Here is a 23,104-nt window from a genome sequence, read left to right as displayed (position 1 = left end):
TTTCTTTTCTGATAGGCAAGATGAGAGATAGCCCATGTGGGATTCAAACCCAAGCTGTTAAAGTATATATATATATATATATATATATATATATATATATATATATATATATATATATATATATATATATATATCTTTTCTAATGCCCGCTAGGGGCAAAATAGTCTTTTCTCTTATAAATACACATGTCCATTAGGGACTTCTCTTTTGTATTTTTATTCTTTTTGTTTTTATGTTTTTCTTTATTTTTTTGTATTTTGTGATCGTTGGAGGGGCTCCCAACGACTCTATGGGAGCCCCTTTGCTTCCACTTGTATAAATAAGGGGATTTGCCCACTACAATGTAATGCTTTTGAGAGCATTTTCTATAAGAAGATTATTTATATTTTAAAGTTCTCTCTCTCATATTATGTGTTTGTCACTTGTCACTTTATGGCCTATTGTATTTTGCCCATTAGTGGCTTCTTGCTTGTGTGCATGTGCATCGCTTAGAGTCACTTTGTGACACTGTTTTTTGCCTAGTGTTTCATTACATGGTATCTAAGCCACTAGGTATTGGAAGCACTATTGGGACTACTCTCTTATGTTTGAGTGGTTTTGAGATTCATATCTTTGTTCTTCTTCAACTCCTTCCACAATGGCTGACAAAGATGCAAAGATCAACCTTTCATTCAAATTAAATACGACCAATTATAGAATGTGGGTGGTTATTATGGAAAACAACCTCAAAGGTAAGAAACTTTGGGGATATGTATATGGAACAATTCTGAAACCATAATTGAAGCTCACCAAGAAGGAGGGGAATGAAGAAAAAACCTTAAGTGATGAAGAAAAGGCCAAAGCTATTCAAGAATACCAATCTAAAGTTGAAGATCGGGAAAGTGTCCATGCCAAAATATTGGCATGGTTCATGAATAACGCGAAACTCGAGATTTGTGTTAATCTAGCAAAATTAAAAAAAAACAAACAAAGAATGGTTCTTCATGAAAGGTACATACACTCAAAAGGACATTGCTAGACACTTCTTTTTACAAGAAAAGATAAGAGGAAACAAGCAAGGAGATATGAGTATTAGATACTATTATAGTACTCCATCCCCTATATGGCATGAAATTGCTCTCCTCGAACCACAATGGGAAGCAAGCGCTATTGACATGAGGCAAGTGCAAATGGAGAGAGAGAGATTTTCAATTTATTCATGGGCTTCGTTCCGAATTTGAACAACTAAGAGGATCCTTTATTTATAGGGTCTCTAATCTTCTTAGTGAAATCCTTTTCGAATTATGCCAAGAAGAAACTTGCATGACTCTTAAAAAAGACTTTGATGAGGTCTATGTGGTATCTAGATCGGAAAACAACATGAGAACATATAAATCAGAGTTGCCAATCGAGGAAGCAGGAGCGGGAAGCAATACGGGAAGCGGAAACGGGAAGCAGGAAATGAGGCACTTATAAAATTTTAGGAAGCGAGAAGCGAGGCACTTATAAAGTTTTAGGAAGCGGGAAGCGTGGGACGACTTATGAGCGAACCGGGAAGCGTCTCGGAAGTGACCTAGGAAGCGTCTCGGAAGCGACCTAGGAATCAAACTGGAAGCGAAGAAGGAAGAGACATAGGATTCGAATGAGAAGCAAAAGCGAAGCAAAAATATAATTATATATTTTTATTTTATCAAAAAATAAGATTTATGTCATCATTGACAAAATAAAACATGTATCTAAGACAATAAATAATATAAGTTGCAATTATCTAACAAATGCATCACTTGCAACTTTCAAGCATTTAAAAAAAAAATACATCAAGAGAAAATTATAATTCATATTCATGTTGCAATCATTTAACAAATGCATGTAAGTACTAAATAATGCATTAAGAAAATAAATTAATTTGATTAAAAAGCGTATCTTTTTCAATGAAAGAATCAAATGACTTGATTATTATAAATCTTGTGATATCTGCAACATAGAAAATGAGAAATCAATAAACTCAAATATTACATAGAGATATGGTTACAATTTTAAGTTATAAAGTTCTAAATTGTAAATTATAAGTTATAAAGTTCTAAACTAGAAACTTAAAATTAACATAATCTACTACTTCACTTCATCATGGAAGGTTCAAAATAAAAGTACATATCAAACCAACAAAATATTACAAGACCATCACAAAAAAAGTAACATAAAAATTTCTAAGTTGGACTACTCCAACTACATCATCAAAAGAATAATTAAGAATTCAATAGTTCATTAATCTGTCATTTTTCTCTTCCCCTTCAAGTCAGTAATAGACCGAGAACTTTCTGCATCATCACGCATTTTTTGTCCTCCACGACCATGCCTTATGCTCCTTCCTTCATTTCCTATAATGAATATGTTAAAAAATTAAAATGTTCAAAAACCATAATTTAAAATATAAAAAATACATATGTAGAAAAAAGTAAAAATAAAAAACACAAGATCAAGTGATCAACATACCTTGCCTAGGTCTCTTGCTAAAGAAACGATCAATCCAGCCTTGAGGAACTGATGGTCGTTCTTGTATATCTGCAGTTCTACTAGCTCTGTTGGATTGATTTGTATCCTCTTCAACTTCATTTGTATATATGATTATTGGAGGTAATGGAGCTCTTGGTTGTACATCTTTGGGTTTGGATTTGAAAATAGTGCTTGATTGTTGTACACTATCATCCAAATCTCTCCAACGCATGTCCTCTAATCTCAACGTGTTTTCTTCTACAATAGGAAGTTCTGGATTGATATCCCATTTTCGACTAGGTTATGCTTTATAGCGATTGTTGCACCTTTTTATAACAAGAATATAAAATACAAATGCTAATAAACAATCAATGATAGAAAAAAAGAAAAAAAATACTAAAAAAAAGTACAACACAGTTTAATTATACCTATCAATCAATCAAAGATTTGAATAAATATACACCAAGGTATCAACACGATCTTCATTGTGCATATTTCTTTTAGCATTGTGAATATAACTCTAGGTGCTTCACACTCTTTCTACAGAAGATGTGCTAATAGGTTGAGATAAAACCTTAATGGCTAATGCGCTTAACTCAGGTGTATCACCATCATAAAAATGCCACCAATTAAGCACCAACATTATAGGATTCAATGCATCTATTCTTGTTGCATTTCGGCTAAATCTTCCACTTTTTGATGCAAAAGTCACAAGTTGTGGCCTATAAAGTGTAGATAGCTCTTCATTTCCAGCAGATATGACTTCAAGCATGAGCATTGCACCGTCTAAGATATCATTATCATTTTCTGCAAAAAAATTATTTAATAACTATAACAAAAAAATATAAATAAAATAATAAACTAATTAAATCATTAAACTTTAAACTTTATTAAATAGATAAAATAAAATTTTCACTAGGAGAAACTTGTTTGACCCCTCCTGTTGTTGGGATCTTAAGATACTCTAACTCGTAATATTTTGGAGTAAGCATGTGGGCTAGACTATGGAGAGGCATATTCATTTTATCTCATCTATTTGAGACAATCTTACGAATCTTTTCATACAAATCTGGTTGTTCTTTTAGATTGTCTTTGATTTTCCCCAACATGTTGTCCATGCCTTCAAACACTTCGCCAATTATAGGGCCTTCCTGATCACAAAATTTAAGCATCTTATATATGGGTTTTGTAATCAATAATGCTAAACGTACAGAATCTCAATATTCTTCATCAAGAACAGTTGTTTCTATTGTAACAGTCACTTTTTTTATAGTTTCATCTGTGCATGATTGCTTCCAATCGCTCCATCTATCTGAAATTACTATGAGCCTTAAGCTCTCCCTCACATCAAGCAAGCGTTTCAAATTAAGTAGTATAATGTGAAGCAAACCTTCTTTTTGTAATTTTTATTAACTCTATTTCTTCATTGCTTCTAAAGATTGCTAGTGCTTTTGAATGAATTGTGATATACTTCACAAATTCATTACTCTACAAATATGTATCTTCCAACCAATAAAACTCATGTGCCAAATCCTTAAAGATCAAATTAAGTGTGTGCACAACACAAGGTGACCAAAAAATATACTTATACATTTATTTTAATTCTTCATCTGCTAACTTGCAATTTGTTGTATTGTCTATAATCACTTGCACTACATTAGAAGGCCCTACAAGTTTAAATCTCATCTTCAAAAACTCAACAATGTTTGCAGCTGACTGCTGCATATTAGAAAAATCGCATGCATATAAGAACATCGAGCCAAAATAGTTTGATGCAAGTATATTTATCAAGTGTTTGTTCTTGATATTTGTCCAACCGTCTGAGACAATGGAAACTCTAAACTCCTTAAACTTTTCTCGAAATTCATTTAACTCCCTGTGAACACACTCTTTCTCACTGTCAAGCAACATTGTTCATGGTTTTTCATGTGATGAGGGTTTATATCCGGGCACTTTACTAACTGCAGATATCATCTCTTCCCAATATGGTGATTGAAGCACATTGAAAGGTATGCCATTTGCACACAAAAATCTGATAATTTTGTGATCTACATCATCTCTTTCTACCTTTTTAAAGGTAACACGAATTTCAACTATTTTTCGGCTTCCACTAGATGATGTAGTCATACTAATAGGCTTCTTTGGAGTATCAATTCTTGATCTTCTTAACTCAAATGTACTTGATGAAACCTCCACTCGTCGAACTTGCCTCTTAATTTTCCTTGCCAATTTTGCATTTTTTGCAACTACATGACAAAAGGCAATCCCAACACTTTGTCCCTTTGGAGATCTCATGAGATGTGCAAAAACTCAAGTATATGACCCATGATAAATATTTTTGCAGTGTCTGCACATAAAAACCTAGGTTTCACCTTGCTTTCCTTGTCCACTCTTCTTTTGTTTCAATACATGGCGTCATAGCACTGTTTTTTTATGCATGCTAGGTGATTCATCATCTTGGTCATCTTCAGAATAGTAGTCATCCAAGTCATATTCTTCTTCATCTTCCTCATCAAAACAATTTTCGTTTCTATCCTCAAACTGATATGGACAATCAGAAGACCTCTTGCCCTTTCTTGCATTGTCATTCCCAACACCAGTAGATGATTTATGCTTCAAGTTGTACAAGGAATCATCATCGTCATAATAATTATCGTGATCATAGCTTGTGATGGTCATTAATGAAGCAAAGAACATGCAAATATACCTGCATCATAAAAGTATAAGAATCATTTTAGAACACTTTAAAAAAGCTATTATTAACAGCAAAGGATGGAGAGTGAAGAACACAAATCATTGCTTATATACACAAATGTATGCACATTAATATATAGTATATACTATATAGTAGCAGAAAATATGTTCACAAATTCACAAAAAATGAATAAAAAATGATTTCTTTATCTAAGACAGAGAGGATTGAACATGTAAAAGGCTGATGAAAGTTGAAACTATGTTATTAGTCAAAGGTAAAATCTATAAAGCTAAGCTAAATTATCAAACAAGAAACAGATCCATTAGGATGTTATAGATTACAAAAATCACACGTTAATTCCTGAACAAAAAGCATATTAATAGACACAGCATTGATCGTGAAAGTATAACATGCATTAGTATGTTTTGCATTCTAAGGACAAGAGTCAAGACATATATATTTCAATAAAATAATAAATAAAGACAAATAAAGCAATTAGATAGAAAACATAATCTTCTTTTCAATAAAGAGGTTATGTGACCAGCTTGCTCGTAGCATTGGACGAGACTTTCGTGCAGCTGCTATTCATGGAGATAAGTCTCAAGGTGAGAGAGATTGGGTGTTGAATGAGTTCTGTGCTGGCAGATCTCCGGTATTAGTTGCCACAGATGTTGCTGCTAGAGGATTATGTTCATCGGATTGACCGAACAGGAAGGGATGGTGCTACTGGTGTGTCCTATACCTTCTTTTCTGACCAATATTAACATCTAGCATGTAATAAACCCAAATATTAAAATAAAAAATATTTTGAACTTCAAAGTACCATTGTGTTTTGAACCATCAACTTTCCAGCACAAAGAGATGTGTACTGACAGCTCATACCAACCACGCGAAGCCACTGTTGGTACTTTTTTTGAGAGGCAAGATGGGGTTAGTCAAGACTCAGATCCCTACCAGTCATACAACTATACCATTAGATTTTGTGTAGCTTCCATATGAAATAAGAAAGATGACCAAATAAACTCAGTTAAAACACAAAATGTGAAATGCTTCTCAACCAATATATTGTTCTTTTATGGGACTCACATAAGAATATAAATCACCATCATATTGATAACACAAAAGATAAAGACCATCATGTTATTGCAACAGGAAAATGAAACAAATGGTCTCTAACAATCCCCTATTCCCTAAATGTACCTTCTAGAGAGAATGAAGGGATCAAACCTGCAACACAAACCTCTACTCACGAGCTGAACCTCACACGGGTCAGACACCAGCTCTATATCACTTGAAAACTCTTCATTAATGCAAAATATGGGCCCATCATTTGGGAGAAACAATTTAGATGGGTCGAAACAGGTCTAAAGACTCTAAACTCATTGACTGACCTTATTTCCACACCTTAACGCCTTCTGAGTAGCCACACAAATCTCAGATTTCCAGAAAGTGCACCAAAATAAAATTAAGTTAGCCCTAGGTAGAGAATCGGATCTCCAAGGACCAAAACTTTCAAAAAATAAAACTGATAAGCTTTTCATTTTCAGAAGATCAAGGTTACGGTTACATGGCAACAGCAAGCTATAAGCAACCCAATAAATAATGATAAACATAGATAGAATAAATTGTTTCCAACAGCATGCACATGAATAAGCAATTATGCAGAACTGACAAAGAGTGTAAAACTTATTCCCATTTCGTCATGCTATTCATAACTTAAATGTCATATTGTATGACTTTAGAAGGATTGCTTGTTCCCTGGAAATTTTGTCTGAGTAAGTAGCATTATTTTCAAAATGGAACATTACTGAAACTGACAAAGAGTGTAAGATATGCATTTGTTAGAAACTATTTTAACATGATAGCATTGGAGCCCCATTAAAGGGGTACGAAAGGGAGAACAGAGATGGAGAGAAGAGATGGAAAGAGAGAGGTCGTGGAAGATACGGAGAGAAGAAATGGAGAGAGAAGAGTACGTACCTGAATGGATTCATCGTCGTGGAGGTCGCCGGATGTCGGTGAAGGTCGCCGGATTCTGGGTTTCGCTGATCGGTTGCCAGAGAGAGTAGAGAAGAAGGGAGGAGACTCTGATTGAGCTGCGTGAAAAAAAACCTAAAGCCCTTTTGGCTTTTGTTTTCACGGGTTTTTCAAAATCTCTTTTTTGCCCTTTTAAAAAAACTCGTTCTTTTAATTTTTTTTGGAAAAAAAGTTTAAAAAAAAGATAAATCTGTAAAATCGCCCCTTCGTACCCCTTTAATAGGGTATGTGCACTCCATTGAAAAGGTATGTGCACCCCTTTAAAGGGGTACGCGCTTCCCCATTGAAATGTGTGCTTCCCCGTGCATTTTTGAAGCGCCACGTTTCGCGCTTCCGAAACGCATATCGGAGAAGCACGCTTCTCCTACTATATTGGCGCTTTCGGTAACCTTGATATAAACATCTTCATTTTTAGAAAAATAACAATGGTGGAGGAAGACAAATTATTTGTCACCATTGTAATGAATCGGGTCATCTTAGACCGGATTGTCCTAAGCTTAAAAAGAATACAACTTCTATTGGAGATAGTCCAAGCAATTCAAATGAAGAATCAAAGAGAGATGAAGATATAAAGGACTCCATTGCTCAACTTACGGAAGCTCTCCAATAATTCATGAGAATCAACTCTTCCACACCTTTCACCTCTGGTGTTGTGATCTTCATCAACTCCCGGTATGTTCTCTTGGATCCTTGATTTGGGTGTCTCCTTTCATATGACTCCAAATGCATTTCTTTTATCCAAACCAAGTCATTATTCTTTTAAATCATTTGTTTCTACGGTCGATGGAACATCATTAAATGTTGAAGGAAAAAATTTTATGTTTCAAAAATTAGGATTATTTCAAAACTTAACTTAAATTTCTTTTTCGTTTATCAAATAATCGATTTTGGATGTAGTGTCTCTTTTTCACCAACAATTTGCTATGTGCAGGATCTCCGGTCCGAGAAGCGGTTTGGGCAAGTCCATAGAAGAAGAGACCTATATTAAATGGATTTTTTTTTCTTTGTCATCCAAATCATTTTGTAATCATGTCCAAACTAAAGATATTGTTACTTGGCACAAAAAGCTTGGTCACCCTAGTATTTCTAAGTTGTATCTTTTTCCTTTTTTGAAAACATTTTGTAATGAAAAAGAATTCACATGTAGTGATTGTATCCTTGGAAAGATGCATTTTCTTCCTCGTCCACATAGCAATTTTATTTTCAAGAGACCATTTAAATTAATGCATTCAGATATATGGAGACTGGCACCCCTTATGTCTAAATGAAGATATTCATATTATGTTGTCTTTATTGATAATTTTACTAGATACACATAGGTTTATTTTATTAAAAACAAATCTGATGTTTTCTCTACCTTTAAAGAATTGCATATCCTTACTCAAAATCAATTTCAAAACAGTATAGCCATTTTTAGATCTGATTCCGAAGGTGAATTTATGTCAAATGAATTTCAAAACTATCTTAAATAAAATGATATTATTCATCAAAGATCTTGTCCTAAAACTTCTCAACAAAATGGTTTTGTCGAAAGAAAATATAAGCATCTTATTGAAACAATAAGAACTCTTCTTGTCTTTAAAAATGTTTCAAAGAACTTTTGGGTTGAAGTCACTCTTTCCGCAACTTATCTTATAAATCGAATGCCTTCTTCATCCTTAAAAATGTTTCTCTTTTTGAAATATTGTTCAAAATGTCTTCGAATTTTAAAAGATTAAGAATTTTTTGTTGTAAATGCTTTATTTTTTTTTTTAAGAACAAGATAAACTTTCACCAAAAGCTCTTGAATGAGCTTTTATTGGTGATAGTGAAAATCAAAAGGGGTATAGGTATTATAACATTAAAAATAACAAACTTTATGTTTCAAGAAATGTGACATTTCTTAAAGAACAAAATGGATTTGAATTTCAAAAATCTAAGGAAGAAATTGACTATTCTTTTCTCTTTGACTTATTGCCTAGAAATAAGTCTAAAGATTTTAATGATAGTATTTATGATAATATTTTTTTATGACAATTCTCATCAAAATGATGCTTTGTTACATCAAAATGATGATTCTCACAATGAAAATCCCAATGATATACATGTGTATACTCGGCGAGAGGGCAATGAACATCAAAATGCTTTCAATATATACTTTTAAGATATTTCTTTAGACGATCAAATTGAAGAATCCTTACTTAGGCGATATTCTAGGAATTATAGACCTAAAAAATTTGTGTCATATGATTCCTTTTCTCCAAATTATAGAACTTGTCTCATGATGATCCATTTCTATCATGAGCCCTCCAATTTTAAAGAAGCTAAGCAACATCTTCATTGGATTGATGTTATGATACTTGAGTTAGAAGCACTCAACAAAGCTAAGACTTGGACAATTATAGGTCTTCCTTTAGGAAAAAAGGCTATTGGATGTAGATGAGTTTATAAAGTCAAAATCAAGAGTGATGGGACATTAAAAAGATACACAGTTAGGTTAGTTGCTAAAGGGTATTCACAAGAATATGAAATTGATTATGAAGAAACCTTTACCCTAATTGATAGGATGACTAGTGTAAGAACCTTAATAGTCTTAACATCTATTAAACAATGACCTATTTATCAATTAGATGTTAAAAATATTTTTTTTAAATAGAAACCTTTTTTGAAGAAGTCTATATGGATCCTCCGCCAGGTCTTGAGATTGAAAAAGAAAAAATTCTTAAACTAAATAAAGCTCTTTATGGTCTTAAGCAAGCTCAAAAGCTTGGTACGATCACTTTAGTAAAGTTTTTCTTGATAATGGTTTTACCTCTTGTTATACTGACAATGCTCTATTTGTTAAGCATGCAAGTGATCACATAACTATTTTATTGTTATATGTTGATGACATGATCATCACTGGAAATGATAAAAAGGGCATTGAGCTTATTAACAATATTCTTAAAAATAATTTTGATATGTCTGATCTTGGATTTCTAAGGTATTTTTTAGGAATCTAAGTTGCATATTCACCTCGGGGATATGTTCTGTCTCAAATGAAGCTTGCATCAGATATTATTGCTAAATGTGACTTAACTGATGGAAAAAAAAGTGGAGACTCCAGAAATAATCAATGCTAAAATGAGAACCAATGAAGGAACTCTTTTAAAAGATCCCACTCCTTATCGTCAACTGATTGGATCACTAACATATTTGTTTATTACCAGGCCAGATATTGCTCATGTTGTTTACAGTGCAAGTCAATTTCAAAATGCTCCTACTACCATTTACATGGTTGGCGTCATAAGAATTATCAAATATTTGAAGAAAACCATAACCAAAGGACTATTTTTATCTTCTTCTCCATCTCTTAATTTAATTGCTTATACTGACTCTGATTGGGGTGGTAACCCCAATGATCATATTTCTACAACAGGTTATTGTGTTTTTCTTGGAGAATCACTAATCTCTTGAAGATGTAAGAAATAGCAGGAGGTATCTCTATCTTCTATGGAGGCTGAGTATAGGGCGATGACTTAATCACTTAACTTGTTTGGTTGAAAAGTCTGCTCAAAGATATGAGAGTCATTATCTTTACTCCTTCGAAGTTGTGTTGCGACAATAAAAGTGTCATATACATTGCTAGCAATCACACCTTTCATGAACGAACAAAGCACATCGAGATGGACTGTCATTATGTTCAAGATGATTTTTTACAAGGCACCATTCAATTACCATATGTTACTTTAGAGTATCAGCTAGCAGATTTCTTTACAAAAGCCTTGCCATCTCCCCGATTCTACTTTCTCCTAAGCAAACTCTCGATGATCTCACCATCAGTTTGAGGGAGGGTGTTAAAGTATATAGATGTCATATATACATATATATTTCATATATATAGACATATATCTTGTATAATGCCCACTAGGGGCAAAATAGTCTTTTCTCTTGTAAATACACATGTCCATTAAGAACTTTTTTGTATTTTTGTTATTTTTGTTATTTTTGTTATTTTTGTTTTTATGTTTTTATGTTCTTCTTTATTTTTTTAGTATTTTGTTCTTGAATTGAGCCCACATAGAGCAGTTGGGACCCTCTCCAATGGTCACAAATGTGACCGTTGGAGGGGCTCCCAACGACTTTATGGGCGCCCCTTTGCTTCCACTTGTATAAATAAGGGGACTTGCCCCACTACAATGTAATACTTTTGAGAGCATTTTCTTTAAGAGATTATTTATATTTTTAATTTCTCTCTCTCATATCGTGTGTTTGTCACTTGCCGCTTTTTGGCCTATTGTATTTTGCCCAATAGTGGCTTCTTGCTTGTATGCATGTGCATCTCTTCTAGTCACTTTGTGACATTGTTCTTTGCCTAGTGTTTCATGATAGTGCAACTTGACCATCCAGCTATCTCATTTGATCCCCAAACATTTGCAATTTATTATCCATAAAAGGAACATTCTTACTAAAAGTATTGAAGGGGAGAGAGCTTTTCTATATGTTGAGGGTACTTTGAGTTTTAATTGGTTCAGTTTATAATGGTACGAATTTGGTGATCCTTTGTCACTATGGCCTAAAAGTTTTGACCTCAGACTCATCTATCCATCAGTGCGTTTCAGCAAAAGTTGAAACATAGCTTAATATACCAAGCATGGTAGATAATTAGAAAACCTTTGGGCTTGGGATCCAATTCCTTTTTAGCAGCCATTGTCCTGTGATTATTGTTGGGTGTAGATATTCTTTAGAGCTAAGCTAGGTGACCTGACATGATTATAGAAGTGCTTGAGTCATATTAAAATGCTCAATGCAAGTAGCCTTCAGCTATTCCCAGCTCAAAAGCCTATCTGGGAAATGCTGGCCCGGCCCGTCAAATTGATGAGCTGACGGGCCCATGGACCTAATTGGGCCTTGCCAGCTGGCTCATGAATGAATATATATATATATAAGGGGGACCATCCAACACTAGGGTGGTCCAAACCGTCCAGGTCAATCTGGACCATCCAGATTGATCTTGACCTGTCCTCTCTCTCATGCTTCCTTCCTCCCAAACCCCACTCTTGGCCTTTCCCGCCTACCGGTGGTCAGCCACAACCGGCGGTCGGCCGGCGATGCTTGGTAACCAACCACTGGCGGCAACACATCGGAGACAGATTTTTTTTCCCTGTTTGAGGGTAGCCACCGCCATTCGGTAGCCACCTAGCAATTGATGCCGGCGGTGGTGGCTGGTTGATGCCATGTCTAAGTAAAACTCAGTCACTGGGAGCGGATGCTAAGTTGATTTGAATTATGTTGTTTTATGCCTTTTGTCGCTTGTATGCTTACCACTTGTTAGAGAACCAGGAGGTTCTTGCTAACTCTTGCTTATAATCATTGTGGGCAGGCAAGAAATAATGCTCTCATCCTGATATCTGGATCTTTGGATCTATTCAGTAACCGGTATGCAATGCTGCTTCTGTTCTCCATTAATGTTCAATAGAGCTGATTGACTTGCCTAAAAGAACCTTATTATGTGCAGCCTAATCAGAGCAGGAGTGCAGAAGGCTGGAAGTTCAATTAAGTGGGTAAAATTGAGCAACTGTCTTTATGTTATTGGATGTTAGTGGCATTTACTTGTTTATGTTCTACTCTGGCATATCCTTTTATTTGATATTTTTAATTATATTTTCTCCAAGTGTGGAGGTTGATTGCTTGGGATGCTAGATTATTAGATGCAAACAACCAATGAAAATTATAGAATTAATGGAAGCACGATAAGTTCATAGTTCGAATTGACAACGTAGCAATCTAGAAAGGAACAATATGATGACATAAGCTATTCTTTTTGGCATAAATATTTTTGTAGGCTATGAACTACACAAAGGACTAGGCAGCCATCAATAATGTGCTAAATGTATACAATTTCCTCTCAAAAGGGAAATTATGGAATTACACAATCAGTAAAGCTGAGAATATACTAAGAGAACTCCATTTAATCCATCTGAACCGGAATCCTGAAGCAATGTTTTCAAATTTGGTATGCTTTGACTTTTTGGGATTGGGTTACTCTGGCTTTTCTATATCAAATAGGTTCTACCAGGGTTAGTTAATCTTGGGTTGCACACGCTAGGTCGAGCTTCAGATTGGTATATAGGTTTTGGTAGTAAAACTATTTAATGGAATTGACTTTTCAATTAGTTTCTTTTAACTTTCATCTCTGAGGTTTTATGAGTCATCTAAGTGCTCATTTTTCAGTCATTTCCATTAGTTCTTCAACAATGATTTTTACTTTAAAGGTGTAAGGAACCGGCAGAAATGACTGAAAATGAGTACTTAGGTGACTCATTGGTCCTCGAACATGAAAGGTGGCTCGTCTCAGAAAATCTTGCTAAGTAGCAGCATTGACTTAAAACTAAATCTTGAGGGAACCCATATCAGGTTATCTCAAGCTTTATCTAATCTATTTTGGCCCATATTCAAGCTAAAGCTGCTATAGTTCCTAATTTGGTTTTCCCTAAGGTTTTAAGTGGTGTCTATATGGTCTTTGTTCATCCTTCGGGGACATGTATACTAAGTCTGCATTTTGATTGAAGAGGAGAAAACAAGTTAACTAATTCTGTGGGATCAAAGGCCATGATTTGCTGTGGGGTCCATGGAACATTTCAATTTTCAAGGTTTTACCAAAGCTTAAACATGCTCAGGCATACTATCGATCTTGTGGAGTGTGTCAACAAAGAATAACCTGTCTATTTGTTCTCATTTGGCTATCTAAGAATCTAGATCAGACATTTCTCTGATATATATATATATATATATATATATATATATATATATATATATATATTAAATTTATGTATTTATTTATTTATTTTTTGTAGTAATGATACGGTGCACTAAGTTCACCTACACTCTAAATAAGTCTGTTGGATCTATTTTGATCCAATAGTTGTAATCATTCAGAAAAAAGATCGCATTATGGGGGCATCGCATTTAATATGATGCACCCTTTTAGCTTTACACCTTTATGAAGGCATTAAATTTAACATTGGGTTTAGTAACAACTAACACATGATTAGACGCTTATAGCACATGCTTATAGTTGATTTTTCTGTCGTGAATGCAGACATGAAAAGTCTGGAAATCAGCAATTTGTGACCGAACTAAGCAAGTGGGTCTTCCATGAAAGAGGCCATCTCAAGGTGAGCTTATTTATACTTTTCAAGGTTGCAAAAGCAAGGGTCCTGTTTTTGTCAGAAGATTAAGGAGTATGGCCATTATAAGTAGCGGTGATGTCCTGTCATTGGTAAGTGCTTTGTCAAGTTGGAGGCTGGATATTCTCTTCCACACTGACTACTAAGTTTTCAGGCTGTCAATGTTAGCATAATAAAGTTGGGGTGAAGGGTGAGCCCTCTATGTACAGAATCAGCGATGATTTGGTACTCTCTCTCTCATATGCACATTGCTAACATGTCAATTGTATTGAAGGAATACTCCATCGAGATCTATGAGTGGACTGGAAAGAGCTGGACTCCATATGTAGCTGATGATGTGCAAGTGCAGTTTTACATGATGAGCCCTTACATCTTGAAGACCTTATCCAACAACCAGAAGGTTTATGCTTCTTCCAATTCCCCTCGTGACCATTGCATATTGTTTTTTTTAAGTTGCTTTTTTGGGGTAATCTTTGTTAAGTTGATATTTTCCTTGTTTTCCCCCTCTGGTGCTGTAGGGTCTCTTTTATACTTAGTTCCGAGTTCCAGATGTTTATGGAGTCTTCCAATTCAAGATCTAATATGAAAAACTTGGATATACAAGCTTCTCTCTCTCTCTCTAAGCAGGTAGGTTCTATATTCCTGTGGAATTTCTGTCAAAAAAGAAAAAAAATTGGATTGCAGATCCCAGTTCGACCATTTAGGCACAATGAGTATGAGAGGTTTATACCCGCAGCTTTCCCCTATTATGGGGCATCATTTTCCACGGTAAGTGTCATTCGTGCTTTGTAAATTAAACCAAATTTTGCCTGTTTAGGCTTTTCATGTAAATTTAGTATGCTTGTTTTCCTTCTGTTGCAGATGGCAGCCGTTTTCGTTTTCAACTCTGTCTATTTGTACAAGTAGGTTCCGAACGAATAGAGAGAGGATGAGAAAGACTTTATTTGTAGACAGTTTGATTTACAACAGGAATTTTTGCCAATTGAATGAAATTTATAGTTTCTTTTTTGGGGGGTTGTTATGGATTCAATCTGCATCTTCAACATCCATTTCATCCTCACTAGTTACATATTTGTCATCATCATCTTCATCATCAGTTGTTTCCTCGTCTTGGCTTTTGATGTCAGTCGCCTTTGCGTACCTCTCACAGTACTCTGTTGAGGGCACGAGAGAGGACAGAACGCTGGTCAAGTTTTGGCTCAGGTAATATCACGGAGAACAACAAGAATGTGTTGGCTTTACCTTTAACCTTTTGCTCATAGATATTGAGATCCCTCATCATCAATGCAGCAGCTTCACCGTTCAATGGATCGGAGGGATTGGGGTAAAGCAGGAGTTGAGGAAGGAAAACTTCGAATATGTTAACAAGATCTGATATGTCGAGAAGAGAGGTCAATGTGGTATTTCAAGAGTAATTCTTTTGGTTTCAAAAGAAAACAAGAGAATAATTATGCATCACGCGAACATCTCATATGAAATCCTTTAGTTATAATGCAATTTTTTTTCTCCCACCCCTTTGGATCAGATTATCCACCTTTTTCTCAGGAACCTAATACACTTTTCTCATTCTCTTCTGTTTGAAGTCTTTGATCTAAACTCTTCATTAAGAGGGCAGTGTGGCTTTGTGTGTGTGTGTATATATATATATATATATATATATATATATATATATATATATATAGAGAGAGAGAGAGAGAGAGAGAGAGAGAGAGAGAGTACCGAACATAGGGCTCCATGTCTGGTTAATGACATCAAGGCAAACAGAGCCGGACCTAGAAAGGAAATCAGTACTGTTAAAATTCTTCTGATAAATCATTGAATAGATGTATGTGGTATGTGGTATGTGGTAGTACTAACATGCTTCAACATCACTTTTTTCTTTTTTGACAGAGAAAGTTGGGGTTAGGCAGATCCCTACCAGTTATATAACTATACCATTGGGATTTGAACTTGCAACGTCCCAACACAAGGTGACTTGCACCAACTGCTCCTGCCAAACAAGCGGAGCCCCCGTTGGTGCTTCAACATCACTTTGCTAAAGCCTAATCCACTGTCGTATGCAAAACTGTCAATATATGCATACATGTGCATCTTGGTCCAAACATAGGCCAACGTAATTCAAATCAGGTGGTTCGAACATGTAAATAAGAACTTATGGTTTTGTTGCTGGTTTGGCACGTTCAGAATAAACCAAGCGAATCAACTGCCCCAGCAAGGCGGGAACCAACTCGATGTTCAATTCGGACAACTGATCCCTTTCATCCTAGTGGAGCCAACAAGATGGCGATGCCATAGAATTATGTGTTTGGGAGAGCGTGATTAACCTCAAGGATTTTAATTGCACACTATTGACAACATAACTCCGCTATAAGCAGGAAATTGCATGAACAGAAAAAAGTGGGAACTCATGAGCTCACCTTTCATCAATATTTGGGTGGAAAATTTTGTTGACAAATCTGATGGAAGGAGATCTGTATGGATATGCGTCCGGGATCTCCACTCGGACTTTCCAAATTCCACCCTGATAGGGACCTGCAGAAATGGCCAACCAAATCATTCTCTTGCTTCTCTAACCCCAGAAGCATCAAAGTGACGAGTCAAACTTTTGCAAAACACGTCTCTGTTAAACCTAATAAATACGAGCCAATAATTAAGCCCCTAACCTCCTCCAATGTCCAAATATTAAAAGTTGGACACGTAACTCACGCAGCTACACTAGGGATGGCAGTGGACCGGGGTGGGTGCCCAGGGACAAGGTCTCCATCCCCACCTCATCTCAAAATAATGACCTTCATCCCCTGCCAAGGGGGGACTTTAGACCTCCACCCTCACCCCGTCTCAAATTTCCCATCACCGTATACATTACCCCTTCCCATGTCTCACTAAATTTACCTCCCAATCTCCTATAGCTATGTTCGTTCAAGGAGAGGCCGAGCCACCGAGAAGGTGAGTTGTCATGTGGAAGGGCACGGTGATCCTTGAAAGAAGGCTTTAGGGTCATTTTAGGCTTTAGGGTTAGGAGTTTAGTATTATATATATATATATATATATATATATATATATATATATATATATATATATAATGAGTCATATATAATTTTATTAAATAACTAAAGGTATTTTAATCATTTTACTAACAGGGATTGGGAACGAGGCAGGAGTGAAGGAAAGTGTAAGTCCATCCCTTCCTCTATTCTCGCACGGGTTTTAATTTTCACCTCCATCCCCGATCAATTTTCCATTTCATGTCCCCCGTCTCTGCCCCAAACAGGGCGGGTTCGGATGCATCCCCGCTTCCCCCAGGTTCACTGCCATCCTTATTACTTGTTCACCGGCTGAATGTGAGGTCCTTGACCAAATTAAAAGATAACAAAGTTGGGCCAAAACTACTCATCATACCGTCCCCTAATTTTCCTTTGTTTTTTAAAGGGAAGAGGAGTTGGACACGTTACTTTTCACAGCACCATCAACGAAGAGCATCTTGTCGGCATCAAGCCTTGACTGGCTGCCAACGCTAGCAAACACTAATTGAGGCCAAATGAGAGGAAAATCCCTTGATTTTTTCAAAAAAACAAAGAAAAAAAAACTCATTGTGCTGCATCCTTGCTTTGTCCACAGGATAAACAAAGGCCTAGATTGCCTAGTAACCGATCTTCATCTTTTTTGAGAAGGGTAACCAACATTTATCTTTATCCAGGAAAAGTAGGATAAAGGTGAGAAATTGCGTCACAGAGAATAATGCAATCTTCCTGCTAATTTCACTTTCGCGAAAAGAGTGCATCCAAGTACCCATATCTTACTTCCCAGTGTGGTTCAATTAAAAGAACACGAAAAGAGTAGCCTCAATTTCAATGTACCAAGCTCTCTCTCTCTCTCAAAAAAAAAAAACTCAAAATATTTTCAATGTACCAAAAACCAAAACAAAGCAACTGATCCTTATCTCTGTTAAGCACATATGTGAGCTGCCCAAGCTCTGCTCAGCTGCAGACAAATACTACTAGTGGTCTAAGTTGCTCTCATCTAATTGTTCCCATAAGCCATAACATCTTGCTCCTACCACGTTGTATTTTCTTTTTCCCAATGTCGTTACCCCCACTACATATTTTGCTAATACTGACTGAATTTTGCATAACTGGCACTGATAGAGACGTGACCTTTTGCGCTTCTTATTGATTTTGCTGGAAACGACCCCAAGACAGAATAAAAACATTGGCAAGGTTGAGAACCAAGTGAACTTTGGTTCGAACAGAGTCCAGCCAAATATCAACATGCAAAAAGGCAGCCCAACCCACTAGAATAATTACACATGGCCACCCACTTGGCACTAGGGGTGGGCATATATATATATATATATATATATATATATATATATATATATATATATATATATATATATATATATATATATATATATATATATATATATATATATATATATATATATATATATATATATGGTGCTCCCGGAGTACCTACTCTCACCTAATAGAAGCTTTAATTTTTTTATTTTTTTGAGCTTTGTTGTTGATAAAACCTTATAGATATGATCTACAATTATTATTCAGTGGAAAACAAGTTTTGGATCATGTGATTATGGCATACATGTAGGTTTATTAAGATCTTCAAAATTGACAGCTCACAATGTACGAATTTTTTTTTACTTGAAAATTCTTAATTGCATGTCCAAAAAACATAAATCTATCAAATAATATATATTGATTCATCTACATGGTCTGATTGAGAAGATGCAACATGGAACTATGATTTCCAACGGTGGGAGTGCTCCTGGAGTACCTCTACTCCCACATAGTAGAAATCATGTTGTAGGTTATATCTTCTCAATTAAACCTTATGGATGTACTCAACATTGTATATTTGATAGAAATCGTGCTCTGGATTAGGTTTTATAAATAAAAATAGGATTTTTTAAGTCATGAAATTTTGATACATTGTGAGCCAGTGATTTTTAAAGTTTTTAAAAAACATAAATCTATGTCATAATGACATGATCCAAAACTTGTTTTCTACTAAATAATACTTATAGACCATATCTATAGGGTTTGATTAACAAAAAAAAGTTTAATAAATTTAAAAATATAAAGCTTCTATTAGATGGGCATAGCTACTCCAGCAGCATATATATACGCCCTGGCCCGATTAGGCCCACGGGCCTAACGGACTGTCCATGGCCCGAGATTTTTTCAACGGGCCAGCCTGAACCGGGCTTTTGGCCTGATCTGTGATTGACGAGCCTGGCTGTTGAACAGACAGCACCATCCATTAGCAAGCCGGGCCGTTGCTCACCCCTACTTGGCACTCTCTAAGCCGTTCATCTCCGAAAACCACAATGCACCACCACCTGGATAAAGCTAACCCCCGTCATAATATTCTCTCTTACCTGTTTAAGTTTTCGCCAGTCCATATCAACCAACTTTTTTCTGTTTTTTTGAGGAATACACATCAACCAACTAAATTATTTAGACTGAAAACGACAAATTGAATATAATGGCAAGAGTATCAATAATTATCTTTGGTGTTGGTTATTGTTTGGGAGTGGTGGGGAAACTGTGACCACAAAGGCATAAATTAAGCTCTAGAGTCTAGACCCCCCATCTACTATTCAGGCAATGACCAATGATCAATCTTCTATATTCCCAAAACTTAATCCATCACCAACAGTAAAAGGGGACAACATTGTCAAGGAGGCCTGAAAGAATTCACCATTTACCACCACTTCACAATGGGAAAAGAGTTCAGGCACCGCTTCAGTGGGATGAGATGAGAAGATGCCTTTTAAAAAAAAAAGATGAGATGAGCTCATGACGTGGACCGTCCATCCCCGTGAAGAATCCAGCGGCCCAGATTCGTTTTCTCTTTATGCGGTCCACGTTTTGGAACTTGTGCTTTCGTCCCGTATACTTTTACCCTTCTTTTGGTAATTTACAGAAAAACCACATAACTCATCAAACTGTTCGCAGAAAAGCTGCCCAACTTTTCGGTTAGCACGTTCGCAGAAAATCGTTCAGTATTTTCGGAAATTTCTTACAATAACATCAGTGACTCAAATTCGGCCACAAGGTTTCGGCTCATCTGGTAAGGTGGTAGGAGCAACTTGTAAGTGTCACCAAATTGATGGGACGTCATAAGTTCAAAACCTATCGGTGATGCCGCAAGGTTAGGTGTACTTTCCTGACTAGTAAAAGGCACCTTAAGGGTTTTACCAATCAGAAGCCAGCTAATGTGCGGTTAAAGATGAGGAGGTGTTTCCATTTGACCATCAAAAAAAAAAATCAGTGACCCAAATCCTTTTTCAAGAAAATCTTGGTGAGAAAGATCTCCGGATAAATTGAAAATTTCAGGGTTTTCAGTAAAAATCATTAAAAAACTGGCATATATAAAAATTTAAAACTAAAAAAGTATGCAAAAGTATATAATATATATATATATATCAATTACATTAAAAAACACTGACTTTACTATTGTATTTTTAAATTATATCGGCTTTTAAAAATATCATGATAAAACCAATATTTTCAAAGATAACTGAGCCAAACAAAAAGTTTAGGACGCCCTCATTATTGATTTGTTCAGTAGAATAGCATAAGAGGATTTCTTTCTATAAATAAAGACAAAAAGCCGGTTAATACCTCAAGCAGGTATTTGAAATGAATTCAGATATTGCAGGCGGATGAATTTAATAAAGTTTAGGCGGATTCGCAAATAGCTAATAAGTTAGGCGGGGGTCGCGCAAATTACCCTTGGTTCCCCTCGGAATCGACGGTCCGGAAGGCGATGGGCTCATCCGAGACACATAGGCGAAGAGAGAGAAGGAGAGAGAGTATTCTTACTATCGGCGGGACCGCTAAACTCAACAAAGAATTCGCTCATGGAGTCCTCAACCGTCTCCACCTTGTAATCCGTCATCATTCTGTGCAGTGTCCAGCACCAATAAACAACAATAACCATCATTTTATCAAAGAAACAGAAAGCAATAGAAGGAGAGAGAGGGGGAGGGTAAAAACTATGAGAAAAAAAAAGGGAAAAAAAAGAAGAGATTCGTATGAATCGAGAGAGAAATTTATTTTGTTTGACGATGAGAAAAGGAAGGGAAATTGTTTACAGTTTCATCACGTCCATATCCCTTCGCTTCGTTGGAGAGCACATCTTCGCTAAGAATTCGAGTCCCGATCTTCTGAAAACCCGAGTAGCGACTAAGGTTATGCTTGGCCTGTAACACGGGAAACGCACGAGAACCCCGCGAAAATGAGTTGAGAGATAAATAAAATCCTGAGAAAGAAGATCAGCAATTCTAGCGTTGCGAACGAATTGGAAGTCAGTTTCCCAGAAGGAAATTTTCTTCTTTCGGACACGAGGAAACGAAATCCACAGGCACGGAAAAATTAGGCAAAAACAGAGAGAGAAGAATTCGTCTCTCGACTAACCGATCCTCGTCCCGCGCCGTTCTAGGGAGGAAGAGATCCACAACGACAAGAAAAACTAGGATTTTTCACAGGAATTCAACAAAAATCCCGAAAATGATCCTAATTCATCAACAAATAACACGAATTTGAACGGTAAGACTCGTCAGCCCTGTTGTCCACCCCAAAACCAATCGCTATAAAACCGGAAACGAACCCCACATAAGAATCAACATCAAACGATTCATCATGCACCGGAAAACATCCAAAAAAACAGAGACTTCACAGATTCTTACCCCGAAATGAGCCGGAGATGGATTCCGGTAGCCGGAAGCTCGCCGGAAATAGGGTTTCTTAGCGATTCAAGAGAAAGAGTTCAGGATGGAGGAGGAAGCAAGAGGGAGGATGGCAAAGTTACGCTTTCAGGGATTTATATAAGGTGGAGGCCGCAGAGAAGGTGTGGCCCTCCTGTGGGTGTGGCTGTGGGGACGAGTAGGAAAAAAATAAAATTTTTAACTAAAATAAAAGTTGAGGCATAACAATTACAGGCACTCTTGGCGCGCGCGCTCGCGCGCGCGAGAGAGAGAGAGGAATCGATTGCACCGACGGAAGCATTAGCCGACTTCACAGATCACGATACGTCAAGAGACAAGAATCCGTTGCGAGTCTACCCTTATGTTTGACAGGTATTTCGAAATTGTACCTCATTTTCTAAACCCAAGGGCTCTGTTTGTTTCGCTGATCATGAGAACGAGTATTCCATGGAATTTCCAAAATGGTGATAAGAGGAGGGTGGATTAAGTGAAATGTGATTGCATACTTTTAATGTTTTGCTGCACCTGATCACCGTCTCTCTTTGGAATACAGCCTGTCAGCAGTGGAGCCTGAGCAGCAATTACATTGCACCCTATAGTGACAAATATCCTGAGATTTATGAAAAACTCGTGATAATATTGCAAGAAATTGCCTAAAAGTTTAAAACGGCAATTTTTTGCAAGATATACGAAAAAACATAAATACCATTATTTAAACGCAATATTTACTTTTTAAACAGCTATTTATCATGAAAAAAACGTGTATTTTTATTAATATTTTCTTATAAAAAATCTTTTTTATATTTATTTCTCTATTGCCAAGATTTTGCCAAAAAATACGAGATTTATGAAAAAGTTTCAATTTCTCGCAAGTTTTTGAAAAATGACATTTTTGCCAATAAAAACGTTTGTCACTATGTTGCACCCCATCCTTCCTTGTGTTTAGTGTGGAATGTAAGAAAAATTATGACATGCAAATGTACCAATCACTAAAATATGAGAACTAATGTGTGAACCACG

At 36.1% G+C, this 23,104-nt stretch overlaps 1 protein-coding gene and 1 pseudogene across 1 annotated transcript; one reads left to right on the top strand and one right to left on the bottom strand.

The window, feature by feature from the left end:
- Positions 1–15,258, top strand: part of LOC149835217 (dolichyl-diphosphooligosaccharide--protein glycosyltransferase 48 kDa subunit-like) — a 32,060-nt pseudogene extending 16,802 nt beyond the window's left edge.
- On the bottom strand, positions 15,257–22,222 carry LOC149835216 (ubiquitin-conjugating enzyme E2 4-like). The gene is made up of 7 exons (XM_090010444.1): positions 22,067–22,222; positions 21,473–21,580; positions 21,201–21,280; positions 16,770–16,884; positions 16,072–16,124; positions 15,595–15,723; positions 15,257–15,506 (listed from the first exon to the last, which is right to left on the bottom strand). Exons 2-7 carry the CDS (start codon positions 21,514–21,516, stop codon positions 15,379–15,381), a joined length of 549 nt encoding a protein of 182 aa, XP_089866570.1. The 5' UTR covers positions 21,517–21,580; positions 22,067–22,222; the 3' UTR covers positions 15,257–15,378.
- Between the last annotated feature and the right edge of the window lie 882 nt (positions 22,223–23,104).

Source organism: Nuphar pumila, chromosome 6 (assembly GCF_984573655.1).
Source record: "Nuphar pumila chromosome 6, dmNupPumi1.hap1.1, whole genome shotgun sequence".
NCBI classification, from domain to species: Eukaryota; Viridiplantae; Streptophyta; class Magnoliopsida; order Nymphaeales; family Nymphaeaceae; genus Nuphar; species Nuphar pumila.
Note: the sequence above shows the minus strand (reverse complement) of the source record. Positions and strands in the feature narration are given on the sequence as shown.

Coding starts and splice junctions, on each gene's coding strand:
- LOC149835216 (XM_090010444.1), bottom strand. CDS start 21,516: ATGTGCTCTCCAACGAAGCGAAGGGATATGGACGTGATGAAACT. Junction 16,125..16,769: donor CACCCAAATATTGATGAAAG/GTGAGCTCATGA, acceptor TTTCCTTTCTAG/GTCCGGCTCTGTTTGCCTTG. Junction 15,724..16,071: donor GACATGGAGCCCTATGTTCG/GTACTCTCTCTC, acceptor TCGACATATCAG/ATCTTGTTAACATATTCGAA.